General features: G+C 44.6%; 1 protein-coding gene across 1 annotated transcript in view; it reads right to left on the bottom strand.

The window, feature by feature from the left end:
* Positions 1–18,615, bottom strand: part of LOC126539300 (inactive phospholipase C-like protein 1) — a 166,949-nt gene that overhangs the window by 59,556 nt on the left and 88,778 nt on the right. The window contains exons 3-5 of the mRNA XM_055075333.1: positions 8,909–10,088; positions 4,520–4,669; positions 3,567–3,773 (exon numbers count right to left, since the gene is read on the bottom strand). Of these exons, the coding sequence (XP_054931308.1) occupies positions 3,567–3,773; positions 4,520–4,669; positions 8,909–10,088 (1,537 nt within the window). The remainder of the gene's footprint in view (positions 1–3,566; positions 3,774–4,519; positions 4,670–8,908; positions 10,089–18,615) is intronic.

Here is an 18,615-nt window from a genome sequence, read left to right as displayed (position 1 = left end):
AGGTAGTTACTCATAGCAGGTTTCTTCTGCATTGCTGCCACACATGAGATTTTCTCAGCCTCTCTGACTTCACGTTTGATGTTCTCTGTGGCCATGTTACTCACTGTACCATTCACATTCGTGCTGGTAAGCTTCCTAGTTCTTTTCCTCCACTGTGAGTCATTGTTTTCCCTGTACAAATATCTGAGCACTCTTGCAACCCATTTACTTTCTTCCATATTCCTGTCGTCATTCAATATCAATTTTACTGTGAGCTTGCTTCACTTGAAAACTTGTCCTTCATTTGTGCTGCAACAGCATCCCCGCTCAGTCACAAATGTTACTTTGGGTATAGGACATTGTATAAAATTTTAAGAGATCCCACTTTTCTGTAAATTTTTGTGAATACAGCACTTTCCTAAGGTCTACATTGGTCAAATTATGAAATTTTCACTTTTCTGTCACTTTTGAACCATCCAGTATATTTATGGTAGAAGACAACAAGTCGGCAAATTCACTGCCTCCATAGATTAAATGCACTGAAATTTCTGCTTCGCCTGAGAAATTATTATTACAGTTGATACCCTAACTATACATTTTGCAGCTCCTCCTTTTTTACCCCCGCCATGCATCAATACATGAATACTTCACCTCTGCACCTTCAAATACTTAAAATCAGGTGTCTGTGTATGCATGTGCACCTTTTTTTCATCCTTGTTTTCCTTGTGCTTGTACAGTTCTTAAAATAGAATACCATCGTGCCCAGACTGCCACATTGCTGCACTTTGATCATACTGTCATTTTACCATGTACTAATATATAGTGTTTTGCATAGTGTTTCTACTTGTTTCTTGGATTTGCTTGCAAGATGTATCTTTGTTTTTGTATGTTATAATGTGTAGTCTGTAATATTTGTGAAACATCCTTCTTATTGCCTGCATGAATGCGAACTAGGCTGAAACTATGTATCTATGTGTTCACCAGTTTAGTTACATTTTTACTGGTCTTCAATAAATTAGTTTCAACTAAATAATGAAGACATCTAAAAAAATGGCAGGGGTGCTAAACAAAGAATGAAAATGTCCGCAGGAAGGACTGTACAAAAATTTTCTAGGACAATATAAAAGTGTGCGAAACCCAGACTGGCATCCTAAGGCAGCAGATAAAAATAAAATGATTACAGAATACACACAGGTGTTAAACCAGCAGCAGTAATAAAAAGATACCAAGACTATATAAATTGTCCAATGAACCATGATGAAGAAGTGAAAATGCATGTTCTAATCCACATGAAATATGCACAAAAAAAAACTGCCTTAGCTTAGGAAACCCTAGCTGAAAGCACTTGTAGCCATGTACATGGCTACATGGCTACACCAGCCAAATCTAGGCAAAAGAACATTAAAAAAAAAGGATCGTGCCACAAGAAGCACTGTCTGAGAAAAACAAGTTGACAGGTCTCACAAAAGAAAGGAGGCACAAAAGAAAATTAAAAAGACATCCACAAAAGCAAGAGCTCGGCATTGAAAATCCCAGGCAACACTGAAAGCTCATTCTTCAAACAACTGCACCTGTCATTTTGAAACACGCCTTCAGAAGGAAGGTCATGTAAAGAAGGGATTGCACAACTGCATCTTGGCACAGAAAAGATGGTTGAAGCTGAATGGGCTGCCAGTTTCGAGTTCAAAGGCGGGTACAATGCGAAAAACACCAACAAAAGAACTCGAAAAAGTTCACCAACACGTGTTTTCAGTAATGCACACTGCACTGAAAAGATAGTTACTTTTTTTTTCTTTGTAGCGGAGAGGTCCAAACTAAATTTTACGAACCAAAGCCTATTCAAAATGAGATGCACCTAATGCTAATAAATGCAACACCATGAAGTAGATGCGAGAGTTTTGGAGATAGTAAACTTCTAGGACACATTGTCTGGCTGGAAATGGTTAACTGGTACTTACTGATGTAGCAGGTTCACTAGCTAATTCTCTTGTATCACTAGTCAAAGGCCATAGCACACGGCAAAAGCTAGTTTCTAACAATTCAGTACTCCAGTTTAACTGGTCTGTCCTTTTCATTTTGATAACATCAGCAGGTCACTCTTGTCTAGTCTAACCAAGAGTGACCTGCCATGAGAGTCTGCAAATTGTCAAGCATATTTGTAATATCCTACAAAATCAGAAGACAATTAATGGAAATCAAGCAAGCTCAAGTAACTAAAACATAATTCTTACTTTTCATTTCTAAAATGATTATAGTTAATACTCTAGTAATTAAACAATTACATGAGTGATATCACTCAAATAGAAAGATAAATGTCGGGTAATAAATCACCTTCACTCTGTAACAATTCCTTTAAGTCTGCCGTGCTTACACGGACTATGACACCTTGCTGTAGCAGATATCCAATCAAATTTTTCAAACATCTAGTCAGATGAATGTCATATTCTCACAGCTTAATGAATAACTGACTAATTGAATGAGTCACAGCTAAATGTTCACATATGTGAAAAAAAAAAAAAATAAATAAATGTCTGGTTTAACTGGCCTAGCTCCCCTCCAAGCTCACACAACTGTTGATGCACTAGTTCCTGATAATTTCAACAACTAAAAATGGGGAATAGACATAATTATGCTACTTGTTGAACTTTTTCTCCTGTGTAGGGCTAAATGACATGAAAAAGAATCATAGTGGAAAAGCAGTACAGCACAATTGCAAAACACATTAACAGGACGCGTAAAAAGAAAAAGAAAGTTCTTAACCAAAGCTGATCTTATTTCACTGTGTTTTAAAAGATAACTAATCGACAATTGATGGCAAACAGATCTTGTCAAAGTATTGATGGGATAAACAATTGAATTCTCAGCAGGCAGCATGTGGTCAGACTGGGTGATGTCAGAGAGAGAGATAGTATAAGAACTCGAGGATGGTGCCATCATCTGTCTTTCTTTTCTACTTTCTGGTTCCCCTGCTCACTGTACAATGAGCCTACTTCATGTCCCAAAAGGGTAATCTATCAACTAGCCTAACTCATCATTACACCAGTTGGTTCTTCATTCTATGATTACACTTTATAGTTGTTTAGTGAGCAAGAAGAGAGCTCCATGGTCATGGTCAATGTTTATGGTCACGACCTGCTAGAGCTAAATAGAGATGTGCTTTAACAGTCTTATGAGATCTCTTTCTGAACAGAAACCTAATTTGATTTGATTTGTTGTTTTTTGCTTACTCTACTCAAACTGAGTACTGTATTTGCTTTTAAGACTGCTAAAATAATGTGACATTCATGTGTGGGCATATAATAGTGCTTTTATTGCACAGTGGGCATCAACTTCTACTGGTGCAGCTGCATACGGAACTTATTTTCCAGTTAGCTTTTTTTTTTTTTGTCCTATTCATACTTAAGTTCTTGACTTGGTATCTTTCTATGTCTGTGGCATGTGTGATAAATAAAGAAAGCGTAGCCTCAATTTCTTAACTGTATCTTGGTCTAGCCGGCTCTGGTGTAGCTTGCTTTCCCACACTTCCACAATTATTAAACAAGCAACAAGCAGAAAGTAATTCACAAAAGAAAGGTGCAGCTGCTCACATCGGTTTGCTGCGATGAGCATGTTCAAGCCAGTGACCCAGAAGTTGGCTTCATCAGGAGTGGAGGCAACGAGGTCTAGCGATTCAAAGTCGTCACCGTATATGACTGAGAAGACACAGTCCTCAGAGTAACATCCAGCTACTTCCTTGTCCCTCAGCACATCAGTGCTCTTTCCAATTCTGATTTCTCGTATGGAACGTATGGATACTGCAAATAAAGTGAGCCTATTTCTCACAGCCCGTATAACATGACACCAAAACAAGTTACAGCAGCAACAATGGCATAAACACTTGAAATAATAATACCAGTTCACTTCTGAGCATGCAGCAGAAAGCAATGAGGACTTGAACTTTGTACCATACTAAAGCAACAAAGAGACATTGAAAATAAGGTTGTAGTGACTAGCCCAGCTATGTTTTCATTTCTTTAGCATGGTTAGAACATGCAAATGACATTGCTATCTCTATCAATTAACAAAACGACTTGCTTTCAGATTTCTATGACCATCGTTCAAGAGAAATTCTTTGCATCCAAAGCAATGAATAGAGAAAAGAAAACAAAGAGAACTTGTTCCTTGAGCTACAAGGTACGAGAATAAGATAATGATACCATTGGCAACAATAGGGCTGACAATTATGTTAACGATACTGGCATTTAAGCTGTGTCTTTAATTACTGGGGAGACAGTTCAAAAGCAAGGTACGTAGATTTGACACAACTTGCTTTAAATCCCTCAGCACACCATAAAACACAACAATAAATAAGAGCATTCTTGTATCAAATGAACTCAAATGATATAAACATTCTCACTTACAAAGCCAAAGACGGGTCACAATAAAATATTTTATAACAGCTACTCCTTCTTTCCCTAACTTCCTCGAGAACTTCAACTTCAGATGTTGTTTTCTTGGGTGAATTGGTAAAAAATAGCTCTGCCAAGAATGAAATACTTACACCGTGCTTTGTTTGACTTCTTTGACGATGGCACCCACTTAATGGCTGAGAGATCTTCTTCGAGCGTGAAGTAGCGACGGTACTGACGTGAGCTAGCCCTGATCTTAAGTAGGCTGCTGCCGGTGATCATAAATTGAAGACAGTCGTGAGCTACATCAAAAAGAAAAAAGAAAAGAAAGAAAAATGAAAAGACACTTTCAAAGCACTTGCATTAAAACTTGCAACTGTGGCACAAATGGAACACTGGCAGTTGAACCACTGGTAGGAAAAAAGAAAGCAATAATAATAAAACATAAGGCACTTTAGCACACTTGTATTACATCAGAGAGACAAAAAATCAACATAAATGAGGTTGATGCAGCGTATCAACGCAGACTAGCCCAGTCTGCCACATTCAACGTAAAAAAAAAAAAAGACACACAAACACCCAGATAATGAAATGTCAAACTTGATGCAGGACTTCAAAGTTTCTGCTTGTCTCTACATAACCACTGAGATGAGCTGCATTACTTTACAATTATAAACAAGAGAAGGAATTCCAGGTATGAAAAAAAAATATATAGGTGGGAAACGAAAAAATGGCATTGCACAGGATGCTGATTTAAACTTTATTAGCAACTCGATTTCCTTATCTTCTGAGAAATAAGGTGCACGATCAGTAAGATTTTAAACTGTCTTCTTAATGTAAACGTTTGTTTCTAAAAGAGTCACTTATTTTTTTCTTCATGTGAATTTGGCTTGAAGGCCTTGTGGCTTCACTTCAAGCAGAATATTTGCCCTTTTACCATTTGCGTTACGGAGTGCCTCGAAGAAAGAAATTTTCAATTACAGGTCAATGCAAAAGTAAAAGAAATTGTAAGAATTCAGTAATTCAATACGTATAGAAAGTCGCCCAATTAATGCCACTTTCACAGCAATGCCCTGAAAGACATGCAATTTAGTTTTCAGTAAAAAAAAAAAAAAGAGTCCTTGAATAGTTGGATTTACAACTGACAGGTAGCACTTAAGTCATGTCATGTGAGAGAATGTCACTGAGTAAGTGCAACTTTGGTCATGGAGAACCATCACATCACAGTTCGAGAACTTGCAAACGAGACAAGGGTAAGCATTGGATCAGTACCTTCAATTTTGACTGAGGATTTGGGCATGAGGAGAGCGTCTGCGAAATTTGTAAGAAAACTGCTAACGATGGAGCAGAAACAACTCAGTCTGGAAACCGTGCAGGACCTGCTGGACAATGCAAACAGTAAGCCCGACTTTTTCAACACCATGATCACAGGCGATGAGCACTGGGTTCGTGGGTACGACCCGGAAACCAAGATGCAGTTGTCACAGTGGAAAAATCAGACAACTCTGAGGGAAAAAGAAGCACAGCAGGTCTGCAGCAACGTCAAGGTTATGTTAACCATTTTCTTCAGACTCCTGTGGGATGGTGCATCGTGAGTATATACCACAAGGCTAAATTATCACAAAGGAATACTGCCAGGAGGTCCTTGGTCACCTTCGTGATGCTGTGCAGCGCAACAGACTGGATCTGTGAGCAGCAAAAAACTTGGCAGCTCCATCGTGATTATATAATGCACCTGCTTGTTCTGCACATCTGATTCACTTTCTTCGTCAAACATAACATTCACGTGGTTCGTCAGCCTCCCTGCTCCCCACTCCCCTGACCTGGCCCCGTGTGACTTTTGGCTATTTTCCAACCTGAAAATGGTGCTGAAAAGAACCCGATTTGAGTCAAGAGATGACATCGTGCGGAATGCGACAGCCCAGCTGATCACCATGCCAAAAGACATGTTCCAGAAGAGTTTCCAACAATGGCAGGAGTGCTGGATGAAGTGCGTGCATTACCAAGGAGACTACTTTGAAGGCAATTAGAGTTTTGTACCTCCTAATCAATGAACATATTTCTGCTGACCAAAGGTTTGATACTTTTTGAGCGCACCGTTTAGGTTACTCCTTTTTAAGTCTTGTCTTAACAAGCAGCATGTTTACCAATATGAGTATTCATTCTGTTACTTTAATGGGCCACTGCTTATCTGTTCTAAATTTTAGATGACAAGTCCAACTCTACTTTTCTACCTAGAGCATATTGTGCACTCTAGATTTATTTAATCCCCCTACAGCTGTCTTTCTATGTTTATATTATTATGATATTATCGGGAGATACTCCTGAGATGAGCCGCCGAGAGAAGAACGATGAAGTTGGTCTGTGCCTTGGCGCGGGCGAGTGTTGGCCTGGCTTTCTGGCTCCAGTGTAAATAGCCTGTAAATAGCCTGTAAATAGCCTCTTTTGTCTGTGTCTTTCTACACGTAACATTCTGGTGGAGGTTAGCGATCCCCGTCCTCACCACGGAACTCCGAAGTGGTCGGTACATTGAGCTTGTCACCATGCCTCCCGTTGACGAGACCGCCATGATATGCTTATCATTTTTCTCTGTCACCTTTTGAAGCTTCCTTTGAAGTTTTTCAGTTACCATGTTAACACCAAGGTTAAGGCTCCTTAAGTAAATATTTTAATTCATCATTCAATTTTATTCATTAACTACTTCAAAGGTCACAACGAATTCTAGCCCACAAAAGCAACAATACCTTTGTAACTCCAAGTTTTATCATATTCTATTCCAAATCAGCATCTCCCACACAGTGCATACACCTCTGGCCTGTTGGCATGCCATTTCAACACCTACACTGTCAGTGTCTTACTGTAAAAACAAGCCTCGACTAGAACCACATTATTGCTTCAATCCCTGCTATTTCAGTCAGCTTTCACCTCAGAACTACATACAATATGCAATGATCTTCATTTACAAATATTATAGTAATCCGTTCATATGCACTATCATTGCTTCATGTAATGACTTTTGCCTCAGATGTGTACTGAAATCAATTGTAGTTGAAAGTAACTATAAATATTTGCAGCGATGGCTGTGAGCAGCAGCTGTAGAAGCAAAATGCTCTGTCATCGAGGAAAAATTATTCAAGAGCTCGGCACATACGCTTGCATTACTAAGAGTGAGCGATTACGTACATCTTTCTGGCAAAAACTTAGTCAAAGCAAACTACCAATACCACTAACATAAGGCAATTTATAAACAACAGAGCACTGATGAAACCTAGACAGTTCCAGCTAAGCACGAACTCTGATCTTGTGGCCAGTGACAGCTGAAGTGCATCTTCTTAATAATTAATCAAACAATTGTATTTGTGGAGTTGGGTATGTGAACTAAAGAAATCAACAAAACTGGCGATTTATCTACATAAACATTACAGAAGAAATAAACCGCACTTCATGAATCAACAGTTGCCTGTTAGAAATACTTTGCTTAAAAGAAGCTCTGATACAGTTATCCCACAACGCAATTTTCATCGCGATCGAGCCCTTTCAGGATTGAATTTATCAGTCACGATTGGCCCCTTTGCACAAGCTGCGGGAGGGAGCCAATTGCTGGTCAAGAATTTCGAACTAGATTGGGCTCGATAGCGTTCGAAAGTGGCCTTGTGACACCGGTATTAATCGTACCAAGCTCGTTTGGACACAATTGGAGATCAAACTGAGGAAGTGAAGCTTAAGGTGCGACTTAACGTGAATCGTCGCACTGGAAAAAATGCAACGTATGAAACCAAGCATGCGGTTACAGGGTGTCTACCAAGTTGACATTTCGAAATTCCTCGAGTTTTCCAGGTTTTCCCTGGGTGTCTCTGCTAAATTTCTTAAATTGAAAGCTGCAAGAATAAGAGCAGAGAGAGTTTATTGCAGGAGTGGAAATATAGAAGCATATAGAAATTCACAGCAAATCCCCTGAGTCATGCGGAGACGACTACAAAAAATTAGGGAAAAAAAGATGGCGTGAATTCTTTATCCAGTGGTATGCTTGTACTGAAGGTGTTTCGTAAGGTCACTTAGCCTTGCGAGGCACCTTTCATGCAACGAAATGCGAGCACACTCTTTAAACGTGCACGGTGGCTGCTCTTACTAACGGCAAAATACAGTCTGTGTATTACCATTCTCTAATAGCAGAGACTTCCTCTGCTTATTAAATGTGCCGGCTGAATTAGACTTTTGTGGCTGTAATGAAGAAGTCCTCATATAATGTAAGACGTTCCCTCCACCGGCACAAAGTGTAGCATTCATGGGTGCGAACTGTTCTTAAAGACCAGCAGGGGCTGTCTTAGCTGGAATGGAAAACCTCAATCAGTTATCTTCCTTGCTGTAGAGCAACCATAGAGTGGTTGTCAGGGTCGACACTTGCTTGATTTTTCTTCAAAGGACGTCAATAAGTGAGTCACAATCAAGAAATTTAATTAGAATTGTGACTGGTGAACTCAAAGGCTAATCAATAAATTGCTTAACCATACACTAGAACAGAAAAGTATCATCAGACTTACCACTGCAGATCTTTCGTTCAGCAGGTAAGCTTGTGCCACTATGAAATGACACTGACTTGGGAATCATCTGGGCTTGGTTGAGGGAGAGCGTTCCACTGCTGTCCCTCCTCTCCCTCCCACCTGAACCAGTGAACTGCACTCGGAGCCCCGAGTCTGCATCAGTGGATGCGAGGCTGCCCTTTGCACTTTCATGAGAATCGGAATCAGACGAGCACGCTACACTGTTCACAGATGCACTGATCCCACACAAGTCAAGCTTTGTTGCTGCCGAAAGGTCTCTCTCGCTGGATGAAGGGGTGGCCACCCTCACTTCTATGGAGCTGGAATCACTTGCACTTTGCACTGACGGCTGGGAATCACAGTGACTTGACGCTGCGGGCTGTGACAGGACCTCAGCTGCAGTTGTGGCACTCTGCTGCACCATGGTGGTGCTTGGGGCAGCTTCACCGGGCAGCCCTGCTTTCTGGTGCTGTGAGGAGATTCCATTTGGTGACAGCCTATCTGCTTTTGGGTCGATTCCTGTTGACTCCTGTGCTTGAACGACTGGAGCTGCCGAGCCTGTGATGCGGTTTGGTGAGCTCTTCGAAGTTCCAAGTTCCAAGTGTTCCCTCCTGGCCGATGAGGAACATGGCTGTTTTAAAGGAACCACAGGCACACTAAGTGTTCGACTCACATCAGCACACACCTTTGGCACCAAGGATTGGGAGCAGGGCTTGTCACTGTTTGAGCGGCGCAGTGGGAGTTCATTTTCTTGATTTGTGAGTGACTTCCCCTCCACTGAGGTAGGCAAGGTGACATCTGTCTGAGCACGAACCATACCATCTGACCTAGAGGGCACAAAGTGGTCGCTCGAGACTCCAGGTGAAGAGCTTGGCCTTGGCAAAGATTCGTTTGTTTTTGAATATGCAGATTTAGTGTAGGGTGCAACGGCAGGGTGCGGAACATGAGTTGTGGTGGGTGAGTGAGTTGAGTCACATATCAAAGGGCTCGTGGATGATACCGTGGCCACATCCTCGGATTGGCAGCTATCATCATGCTCTCTCCTTACTGTGGTTGACTGCTGTCCATGTGGGACGTTGTTTTGCTTTAGTGAACTATCCCTGCCACTCATCCTGGTCCTTTCTTGGGCATTGCGCCAAGACCAAGTTTGCGGTGGTTGGTGCAAGTGGAGCAGTGGTGGCTGAGAAGAAAAAAAGTATAAAGCAAATAGTTCAGAAAGAAGCACTAAACGCTGCTCCATGCAATTAAGAAAATGACGAATCAGCGCTACCAGCAAAGCCTCTGTTATGCACCAACTCCACAAATTAGCTGTGACCCAAGGTACTTGCTTTGACAAAAAAAAAAAAAAAATCTGCTTGGTTTCGAACTTGCATATTCTGTCGTGGATCATTTTGTCACATGAAGACGAAAACAAGTTTAATTCTGTGCCCTCCTGACTGCTACCCTACTGGAAAAAGTAAACGCAGTAGACTATGAACATAACTACTGTGACCTTTAAATGCGTTGAGTGAGTGAGCGAAATAACTTTAATAGGTCCAGAGAAGACGCAGGGGAGACCCCGCGCCACCCGGCTAGTCCCACGTAGGGACCGCCAAGCCGAGCTTGAAGGCCCGATCGCGGGCACTCTGGACGACCAGGGTTTGGTTGTTGAGTTCGGGGCTGCCCAAGAGCGCAGCCCACCTATCCTCACTGAAGGAGGAGCCGATGGCTTCGCACTCCCAAAACACATGGTCCAATGTTGCCGTTAGTCGACAGGTAGGGCAGTCCGCACTGGGATATATACCTTTCAGGGTACAATCTGATCCGCATTATACATGCTTTAAATGTGTTATGAAGAAATCAGCAACAAACGGCTGCTCTATTATACTGTATGCGAACCCTGCTGTGTCGCAATTACCAGGCTCAACAATTCTTCATCTATGTCCAACTTATACTGTGACAAAGTAGCTACCAAATAGCTCATTTAGTCTTAACAGGTACAAACTGACATTGGGAATGGTTTACTACATAGCCAGCGAATTATGTCTATTCTCATGATATTTCCGCTCAATTCACAAAGTATCTCTGCACTATGTAGTTCATATTCACGGCTTACCAGATAATGCATTCAGTTTCGAATGTGATCAAATATTTCAGAGTGAGAAATATCACGCAGCAAGCAACACACTTCTTTAACTGTGCGTGCTTACAATGCGCGCCATGCAAAACGGCGATCGCCTGTGAGAAGAAGCGTATCCGGGTCACGTATAACGTACGCCTGCATAAACCCGGCCCGCTAGCACCGAGCGGCCAACTATAAATAAACGAGCGTGTAAAGAGCCGCAACATAGTAGCGCGCATACGGAACGGACGGGTATATTTACAAAAATGAGCCATAGCTGTTCGGAAATACATCGCTACCAGGATGCAGCGGGTGTGATCGCGCGCGCTCATATATACCGGCGGTTCAATAAAACGACCCGGGTACGGCACGGTCCTATCGATTAAACAAGCATAACAGATGCGCCCGCATATGACGGTCCTCGGATCAGCTCGTGCCCTATGAGAGCCTGCAAACAGTACGGCGCATGTCAGGGGGACGATCCGCGATATTGCCATACCGTTTTATAACCGCGCACGCTTCTTGTGACCTCGAAAGAAGGACGTCAAAAGAAACGAAACAACGTCGGCACATCACGCGCTGCGAAGACCCGCTCGGTGGCAGACGCGCAGAGACGAAATAGCGCGCACGTCGGCAGCTCTAAGGTTTCACAGTCACGCCTGATACTAATTCCGCGTGAGACACGAAAAGTAAACGAAACTAAGCAGACGGTGCGAGTTCCGGGTCCGTGAAACTTCACGGAATATAGCGAGCGAGCGCGCTAGGTGCATGCGAAAACGAAAACCTTCCCCGTGCAAAGCAGCTGCTGCACAGGCTAGCTACTCGCCAACAGCTGCGCGAGTCGCAGCTCTCGCGCAGTACACACAGAACACCAGCAGCAGCAGCTCACAAATACACCTTCCTCGGATAGCCATTCGTTTCGAAAATGATGCGCCTTTCACACTCGATTAAAAACAGTGCACTCGTGAGGATTCTGCCGGCCGAGAACGGCCGTGTTTCGAACATACCGACGCGCGCGTGCCAGGGTTCCCGTTACATGACCGTCCTCCGCTTCGCCGTCCGTCGATGCGACAACCGCTAGCGCGGGCATACCGCTGCCGACGGGCAGACGAGTAGAGGCCGCGAAACAGCTTGGCTTCGTCACAAAATAACAACAGCGCGCTAGGTGAATCACCGCCCCTGAGAGGGAACGGTCAGCAGCAGGATGCGCGCCTCTCTTCACCGGATCCACAAATCGGTAAGCTCGAAAATCCCGGACGCATACGCCAGAGAACGCCCGTTTCTCGTTCTCGAGTTTCTCCTCGGTTTTTTTACCTGGGCCAGCACGATCAGGAAGAGGGCAGCGGCCTGCAGAAACGAAACACAGGCCGATCCGTGGCAGCATGGTAACGGTGGCGGTTGCGCCCGGAAAACATTCGGACGCCGAGTTCGTCCGCGCGTCGTGTAGAGAGAAAATGCCGCAGCCGCCGCGGACGATTCCGACTCCAAGCTCCCAGAACGCCAGCCGCGGCGACGACAGCGCGGCGAGATTCTACGACTACGAGCAAGGAAGGAGAGCACCAAGATAAAGACAAGAAATAGAGAAAATGCAGGCACGGCTTGCGATCGCAGCGCCAACCGCGCGGCCGCGACCGTCGGAGCGGTCGGAGAGCGAGTAAGGATGGTGGATGAAGACGGCTCGCAGAAACGGCGTGGAGAGAACAGACCTCGACAGTTGTGTGTTACCTGGGGCACCTATGCGCGCAATTGCGGTTGGGTGTTTGCGCCAAAGGCTGGAAACCTCCAAGAAAGCTCTAAAGATGCGGACCGCGCAGCGCGCATCCATTTTCGGAAATGGGCGGTCATGCTGTATCCGTTGCAGCTGGACTACACGCACCATCAGTTGAACTTTCACAAGACTTCTTCTAGCTGTGTAGTTGTTCTCAATTCTCACTTTCTTTTTCCTCGTTACCACTAAGTGGCACCTGTCTATAAGCTATAGTGCCCTGCGTTGCGAAAAACGGCCAAGTACTCGCAGTTAGAAGCGCATTTGCAGCGCGAGCACTTGCGGCTTCCTAATCTCGGGAAAGGTCAAGGTCTGCATCCGGCTGAGCCGACTTACGCCCAACAACTGGAAGAGAGTATTGCAGTGTTCACCTTTTTGTCTAGACTTTCGTGTTTCAACGGTAAATGTTAATATGCGTTTAATCATTATGAGATTCATGATAACGTCAAGCTGGAAGTCTTTCTCCGGTTCATTCTAAAAACCCTGTTCGTGTACTACGATGTACATGAAGACTTCTTTTTTTTTCGTGAATACGAAACACAGTGCATTAGATACGGTGATCATGTGTCGCGTGCTTTTCACACCACAGCATACGTTTATGGTTACGTACTTTCATATATGCCTTTACCGCTATGTAGTTCAGATCATGCAATAGTTTTTTACGTGGATCATAATCACGACACAATTGCCGCGTTGGTGGTGGCGCGCTAATATTATAGGCAATAAAATAAGTTCATTATCAAAATTATACTGAAATCGTGCGTTACCGTTAGACGATGCCAAGCGCACGTAAACACCCGTTTGTGCTTTTAAAGTTCACTACAATTAAAAATTACAGGTGCGAGCAAGTTTGAGTGAAAACTCCAGCATGTTCTATTTAAATTCCATCCCCACAGTAACCAGTTTTCGGGAATCTTATCAAGCGCATAAATCGAATTTATTGGCGGGTATTGTATTTTTCTTGTTATATGCCCCAGCTAGATCGATTCAGAATACCTCTAACAACAATTGATGCAGCGAAAAAGCTGTTTCGGATATTTTGTTTCTTTCTTTTTCTTTTTCTGCACCTACATCACTAGCTAAACGCCACGCCCTTCCCCAACCAGCCAGTATGTTTGTGTTTGTGCATGTTCGTTTTCTATTTTTTAAAGCTAGCGTGGAGATCGGCGCGAGTTTGACTTATGTCACAAACTGCGTCGTCTTCTGCCCAGGTTACGACCCAGGTTATACATACGCAGGTGCTTCCACCAACGGTGTTTCCATGCATCCATCAGAATGCGTGCACAGTAGAAATACAAGTATCAAATACTAATACGCAAAACGCTGTATAACCATAGAGTAGTGGCGAACAGATATCTACTCGTTTGAAGCTACAGAAGTCATACAAAAAGGCGACAGCAGAGTTGGGGACTAACGTACGGTTAACGCTGTGTTCTTTCTTTCTTTCGTTAAATATATATATATGGGACGAACGTACAAGTAGCACTGTGTTCTTTCCCACACACACACACACACTGCTCTTTGGATGGAACGCGACCTTACGCAAAGCGCGCTGATCGCCCTCTACAGGGACTGGGGTCCGACTGGCACGTGCCCTAACGCGCTCATTGGATTTCGATTGGTGGCACTCAAAATAACGCGTCCGCTTATTGATGGTCGACCGTTCGGTGCCCTTGGGAGGGGAGGGAAGGAACTTTTTCTCACTTGTAATTTTTTTTTTTTTGCTTCCTTTATACTGCAGGGTTCGTTTTCCTTCTTTTTCCCGACCTCGCTCTGAGTCACGCGGATGACTCGCTTACTGGAATTAAAGATGAAAGCCCGTTTGGCGGTGCGCCGTTCGGGCTGTGTGCATAGGTCTGCTACAGCAGCTTACGTAAGTACGCCATTCCCTGTTGCGAAGTTAACAGCTGCGCATGCGCAAGCGGATATAGCTCACTCTCTCTCTCTCTCTCTCTCTCTCACACGCACAATTTCCGTCACGCGCGCCTTTCGACTAATCCGACATCTCAGATCAAGAATAGCTGGCACTTCAACATCGATTAACCCAACCGCACTGACCTTACTGCGGCTTTATTATTATTATTATTATTATTATTTAGTTATGGGGTTTTACGTGCCAAACCACTTTCTGATTATGAGGCACGCCGTAGTGTGGGACTCCGGAAATTTTGACCACCTGGGGTTCTTTAACGTGCACCTAAATCTAAGTACTCGGGTGTTTCCGCATTTCGCCCCCATCGAAATGCGGCCGCCGTGGCCGGGATTCGATCCCGCGACCTCGTGCTCAGCAGCCCACTGAGCAACCACGGCGGGTGACGGCGGGTCGCTCAGACCCAGGGGATCTCGGCCGCCTGTAATGGCACGTTCACACTGAGGCTGCGTCTGCCCTCGTGATTGCTGGCAATAATAAATGTTGACTCTCTCTCTCTCTCTCTACTGTGCGTGGAAATAAAGAAAACTTGCAGATGTTAGCTTACAAGCATGATAGAAGCCGGGTTCGTATATTGGCGAGTTGTGACTCGGCTGGCGAAGTTAAATAGTGGGAATAAGGGCGTGCATTCACCGTAAGTTCTTACGCCATAACTGTTATGCCAGAAGCGCTCGTACCGTCTGTGTCGCCTTCTTTTGGTCCCGTATACTGCGCTTCACCATAATCAAACATGCCTCGCCAACTGGCCCAAAATCCTACTCTTCGAGTATTGCTCGTAAGGGCGAATTTCAGCCAATCCCGACGCTGAACATATTATTTGCGAAGGCGGTCAGCCACTGGCAAAGAGCCTTTACCGAGAGCCAAGCACTAAACGATTCCGAAGCCAGAAACACGCATGGTAACAACAATTAAACTAGCATCCGCGATTCCCCGTGGCGGTGCGATATAACCGTGTCGACCACGAAAGATTAACAAAAAAAAAAAAGTAATCTCGTCGGCTATAAATTTCTTTATAGGCGCGCGCTTCGGAGGAGGTTGCGGAAGTGGGCGCGTTATAAAGACGAGCGCGCGAACGAGCTTCGAGCCTGCGATAAGACAGAGCGCGGCTCCGTTGGTCCGGCGCGCGGTTGTACGGGCGAGTTATACTGATTATGGGCCCAGACCCGTTCGGAGAAAAGACCCAGACATCGTTAGAGATGGCAAGAACGGAACGCTGGGCGGGTTTAAGTAACACGTCTGAAAAACAGTGCGACAGTTTAGGACGAAACCGAGAGAAAAGGACACGAATTAGTGTCCCCCCCCCCTCATACATACCTCTTTTTTTCGTCCTAAACTCCGCGCTGTTGTGTGAACCATCACTAGCGATGCCGGCGGTGTCCTTCGATAAGGAAACCGCCGGCATCTCTTGCTTTGTTGAAGCTGCTGCTTCTCGGCTTACGAGTACACACACACACACACACACACACACACACACACACACACACGCACGCACGCACGCACGCACGCACACGCACACACACACAGAGAGAGAGAGAGAGAGAGAAAGAGAGAGAGCAAGAAACGAAACCAGATAATGTTCTATTCTGTCCAGAACCGTTTACTTTACACGCTTATGCCAATGACAACTCCTCTAAAGCGGGCAGTAATTGCGTGTTTCATATTTAGCATCCATTTTTTTTTTTTCGAGAATTCACATACCCGCCATGTTTCGATTGCGCACTATCGAACAAAACGAGTTTCATCGGGGAGCCCAAGACCTGGCGTATAAATGGAGTCATACGAGGAACAAGAAGTTACTCCCTCATAAAGCAGTCGTTGGCTCTCCATCGTTTTTAGAAAGTTAACTGTATACATAGTCCGTTTGCACAAGGAAATGGCCATGCGGTTTCCCGTGGTATACGATCACACCAGTCCCATGCCTATTGTTACCGTATGCGTGCGGATAAGGTAAGCGCTCAGACTTCCCGCGATACGACGTTTATGAGTAGAGTGCCACGACCATATACGATAGCGATACACCGAAGGCTAATGAGCACGTTATAAAAGGAGAACGATCCTCGAATTTCAGTTCGCTATTGTGTCTCTATATGTATGCTAATGCATATGCATGCGCACGCGCCATTGCCGCGTACCCAGAGCAGTCAAACTGACAGCGAGCATAATTTAGTCGATTACTGCCTTGTCTCGACGTTCGAATAGAAACGAAATGCAATCAGTAGCAAAGTATAAGGCACCACACACAAATGATCAGCGTCGTATTTGGATTATATGCATTCACGCGGACTCTTTGCCGTTATATTGTAGCAAGCGCGAAAAACGAAAGTGGCCAATATATGCACGAGCGCCGAGAGATGCCGTAAGAAAACCAAATAAAAGAATGCGCGAAGGATTATCGCACGAACTGAACGTAGCGAGCACTCCGTGCACAGTATACGCGCATAGATCAACGAGCGAGTCGTAATGGCCTTTTCGGCGTCGATCCGGTGCAGCAAAAGGCCCGCCTCAAAGATCACCGGCCTCGCTTCCTATGCAAAACAAAGTGATCACAGAGCGCCGCGGAGCGCGCCGTAGCGTGCGGGTCAAAGCTCGTTAAATGCAAACGACCGCCAGCGAAGCGCGAGCGTCGCGATGTTGAAGATCGGTTCTACACACGGACAGCCCGACGCCATTTAATTACAGGCGGCAGTCTGAAGCCCGACGGCGTTCCGTTCCACCTGCGGCGTAAAGGAACAAAGGGAGATGGTTCAGATTAAAGCGGAAGCATGTACGTGCGTCACCGGAAATAATGCCGACAGAGTGCGCTGCACGGTCTGTAGAGCAGGGCGCCAAATTAGGTTTGGCGAGCTCTCTCTGGCAACGACTGTTTTTCGAACCAGCGCGAATACTGGTCATCCTTCGAAAAAAAAAAAAAAGAATAACAGTCGCTTCATACTGCCACTTCGAAGATATCAAGGAAATTTTTAACTAAGCTGAAGACTGTGCCACCACTGTTTGATACACACAGCGCCTACCATGGTGAAATGTATCCCGCGGGGGAGCTTTGCTCACCAATGACAGCAAACGGCAAAGTTCACTTATAGGTACGCGTTATCGCATATCACAGACATTGCGCATATGCGGGGGGTAGGCTGCCGGTATTCCTGTTAGCTAGGCGTGTGCGGTTGATTATAAAGAAAGAAAGAAAGAAAGAAACACTGCGCACACGCTTAATGGGAATACCGGCAGTCTTCCCTCCGTGTACGCGCGATGCCTGCAGCAAATGAAAACACGTTTTAAACTACTGCACTTCACCGTTTGCTGTCATTATGAACAAGGCTCCCGCGGGGCAGCCGAAACGCCTCCTAATTGAATAGATTTTGCCTTGGCCGGCATTTTGCGTATTATTGACTATCAGCTTTTCCTACAAGATGGCATTCCCTTAGACCCTAGACTTTATCAGGTATGTGTAAACGTTTAAGGCTGTGGGATATAAAGACAACAGTATGGAATACATGTCAAACACGGGTAGATGATCCTAGTTACGGTTAAAAGGAAGAAATGGAAGTCGGCATGCAGGTCATGCAATGAGTACTGAACGGCTCACTGCTGGTCTGTTAGAGTCAACGAATGGTCGTCAAAGGAATTGGAAAATGAAGCCGACAGGCGTTTCATGAGATTAAAGGGAGCGTCGTTCCTGAGTCAGCACGGATATAAACATATGGACAGTCACGATAAAAAGTACATAAACAGCAGAAGTCGCGAGAAAAATGTTTCGTTCTTTGCAGCCTGGCATGCAAAGCTTACATCGAGTGTATACAGCCTATACGTGCGCCTTTTTGACCAGTGTAGTGCACTGAGACAGTTTCACGTCGCGTGGTTGTGATAGAACACGTTTATTTTTTTTATTTTTTTTATGGTGCCGTGGCCTCTAG

The sequence above is a fragment of the Dermacentor andersoni genome, chromosome 11 (assembly GCF_023375885.2).
Source record: "Dermacentor andersoni chromosome 11, qqDerAnde1_hic_scaffold, whole genome shotgun sequence".
Lineage (NCBI taxonomy): Eukaryota > Metazoa > Arthropoda > Arachnida > Ixodida > Ixodidae > Dermacentor > Dermacentor andersoni.
This window is presented reverse-complemented; position numbering and strand designations above follow the sequence as displayed.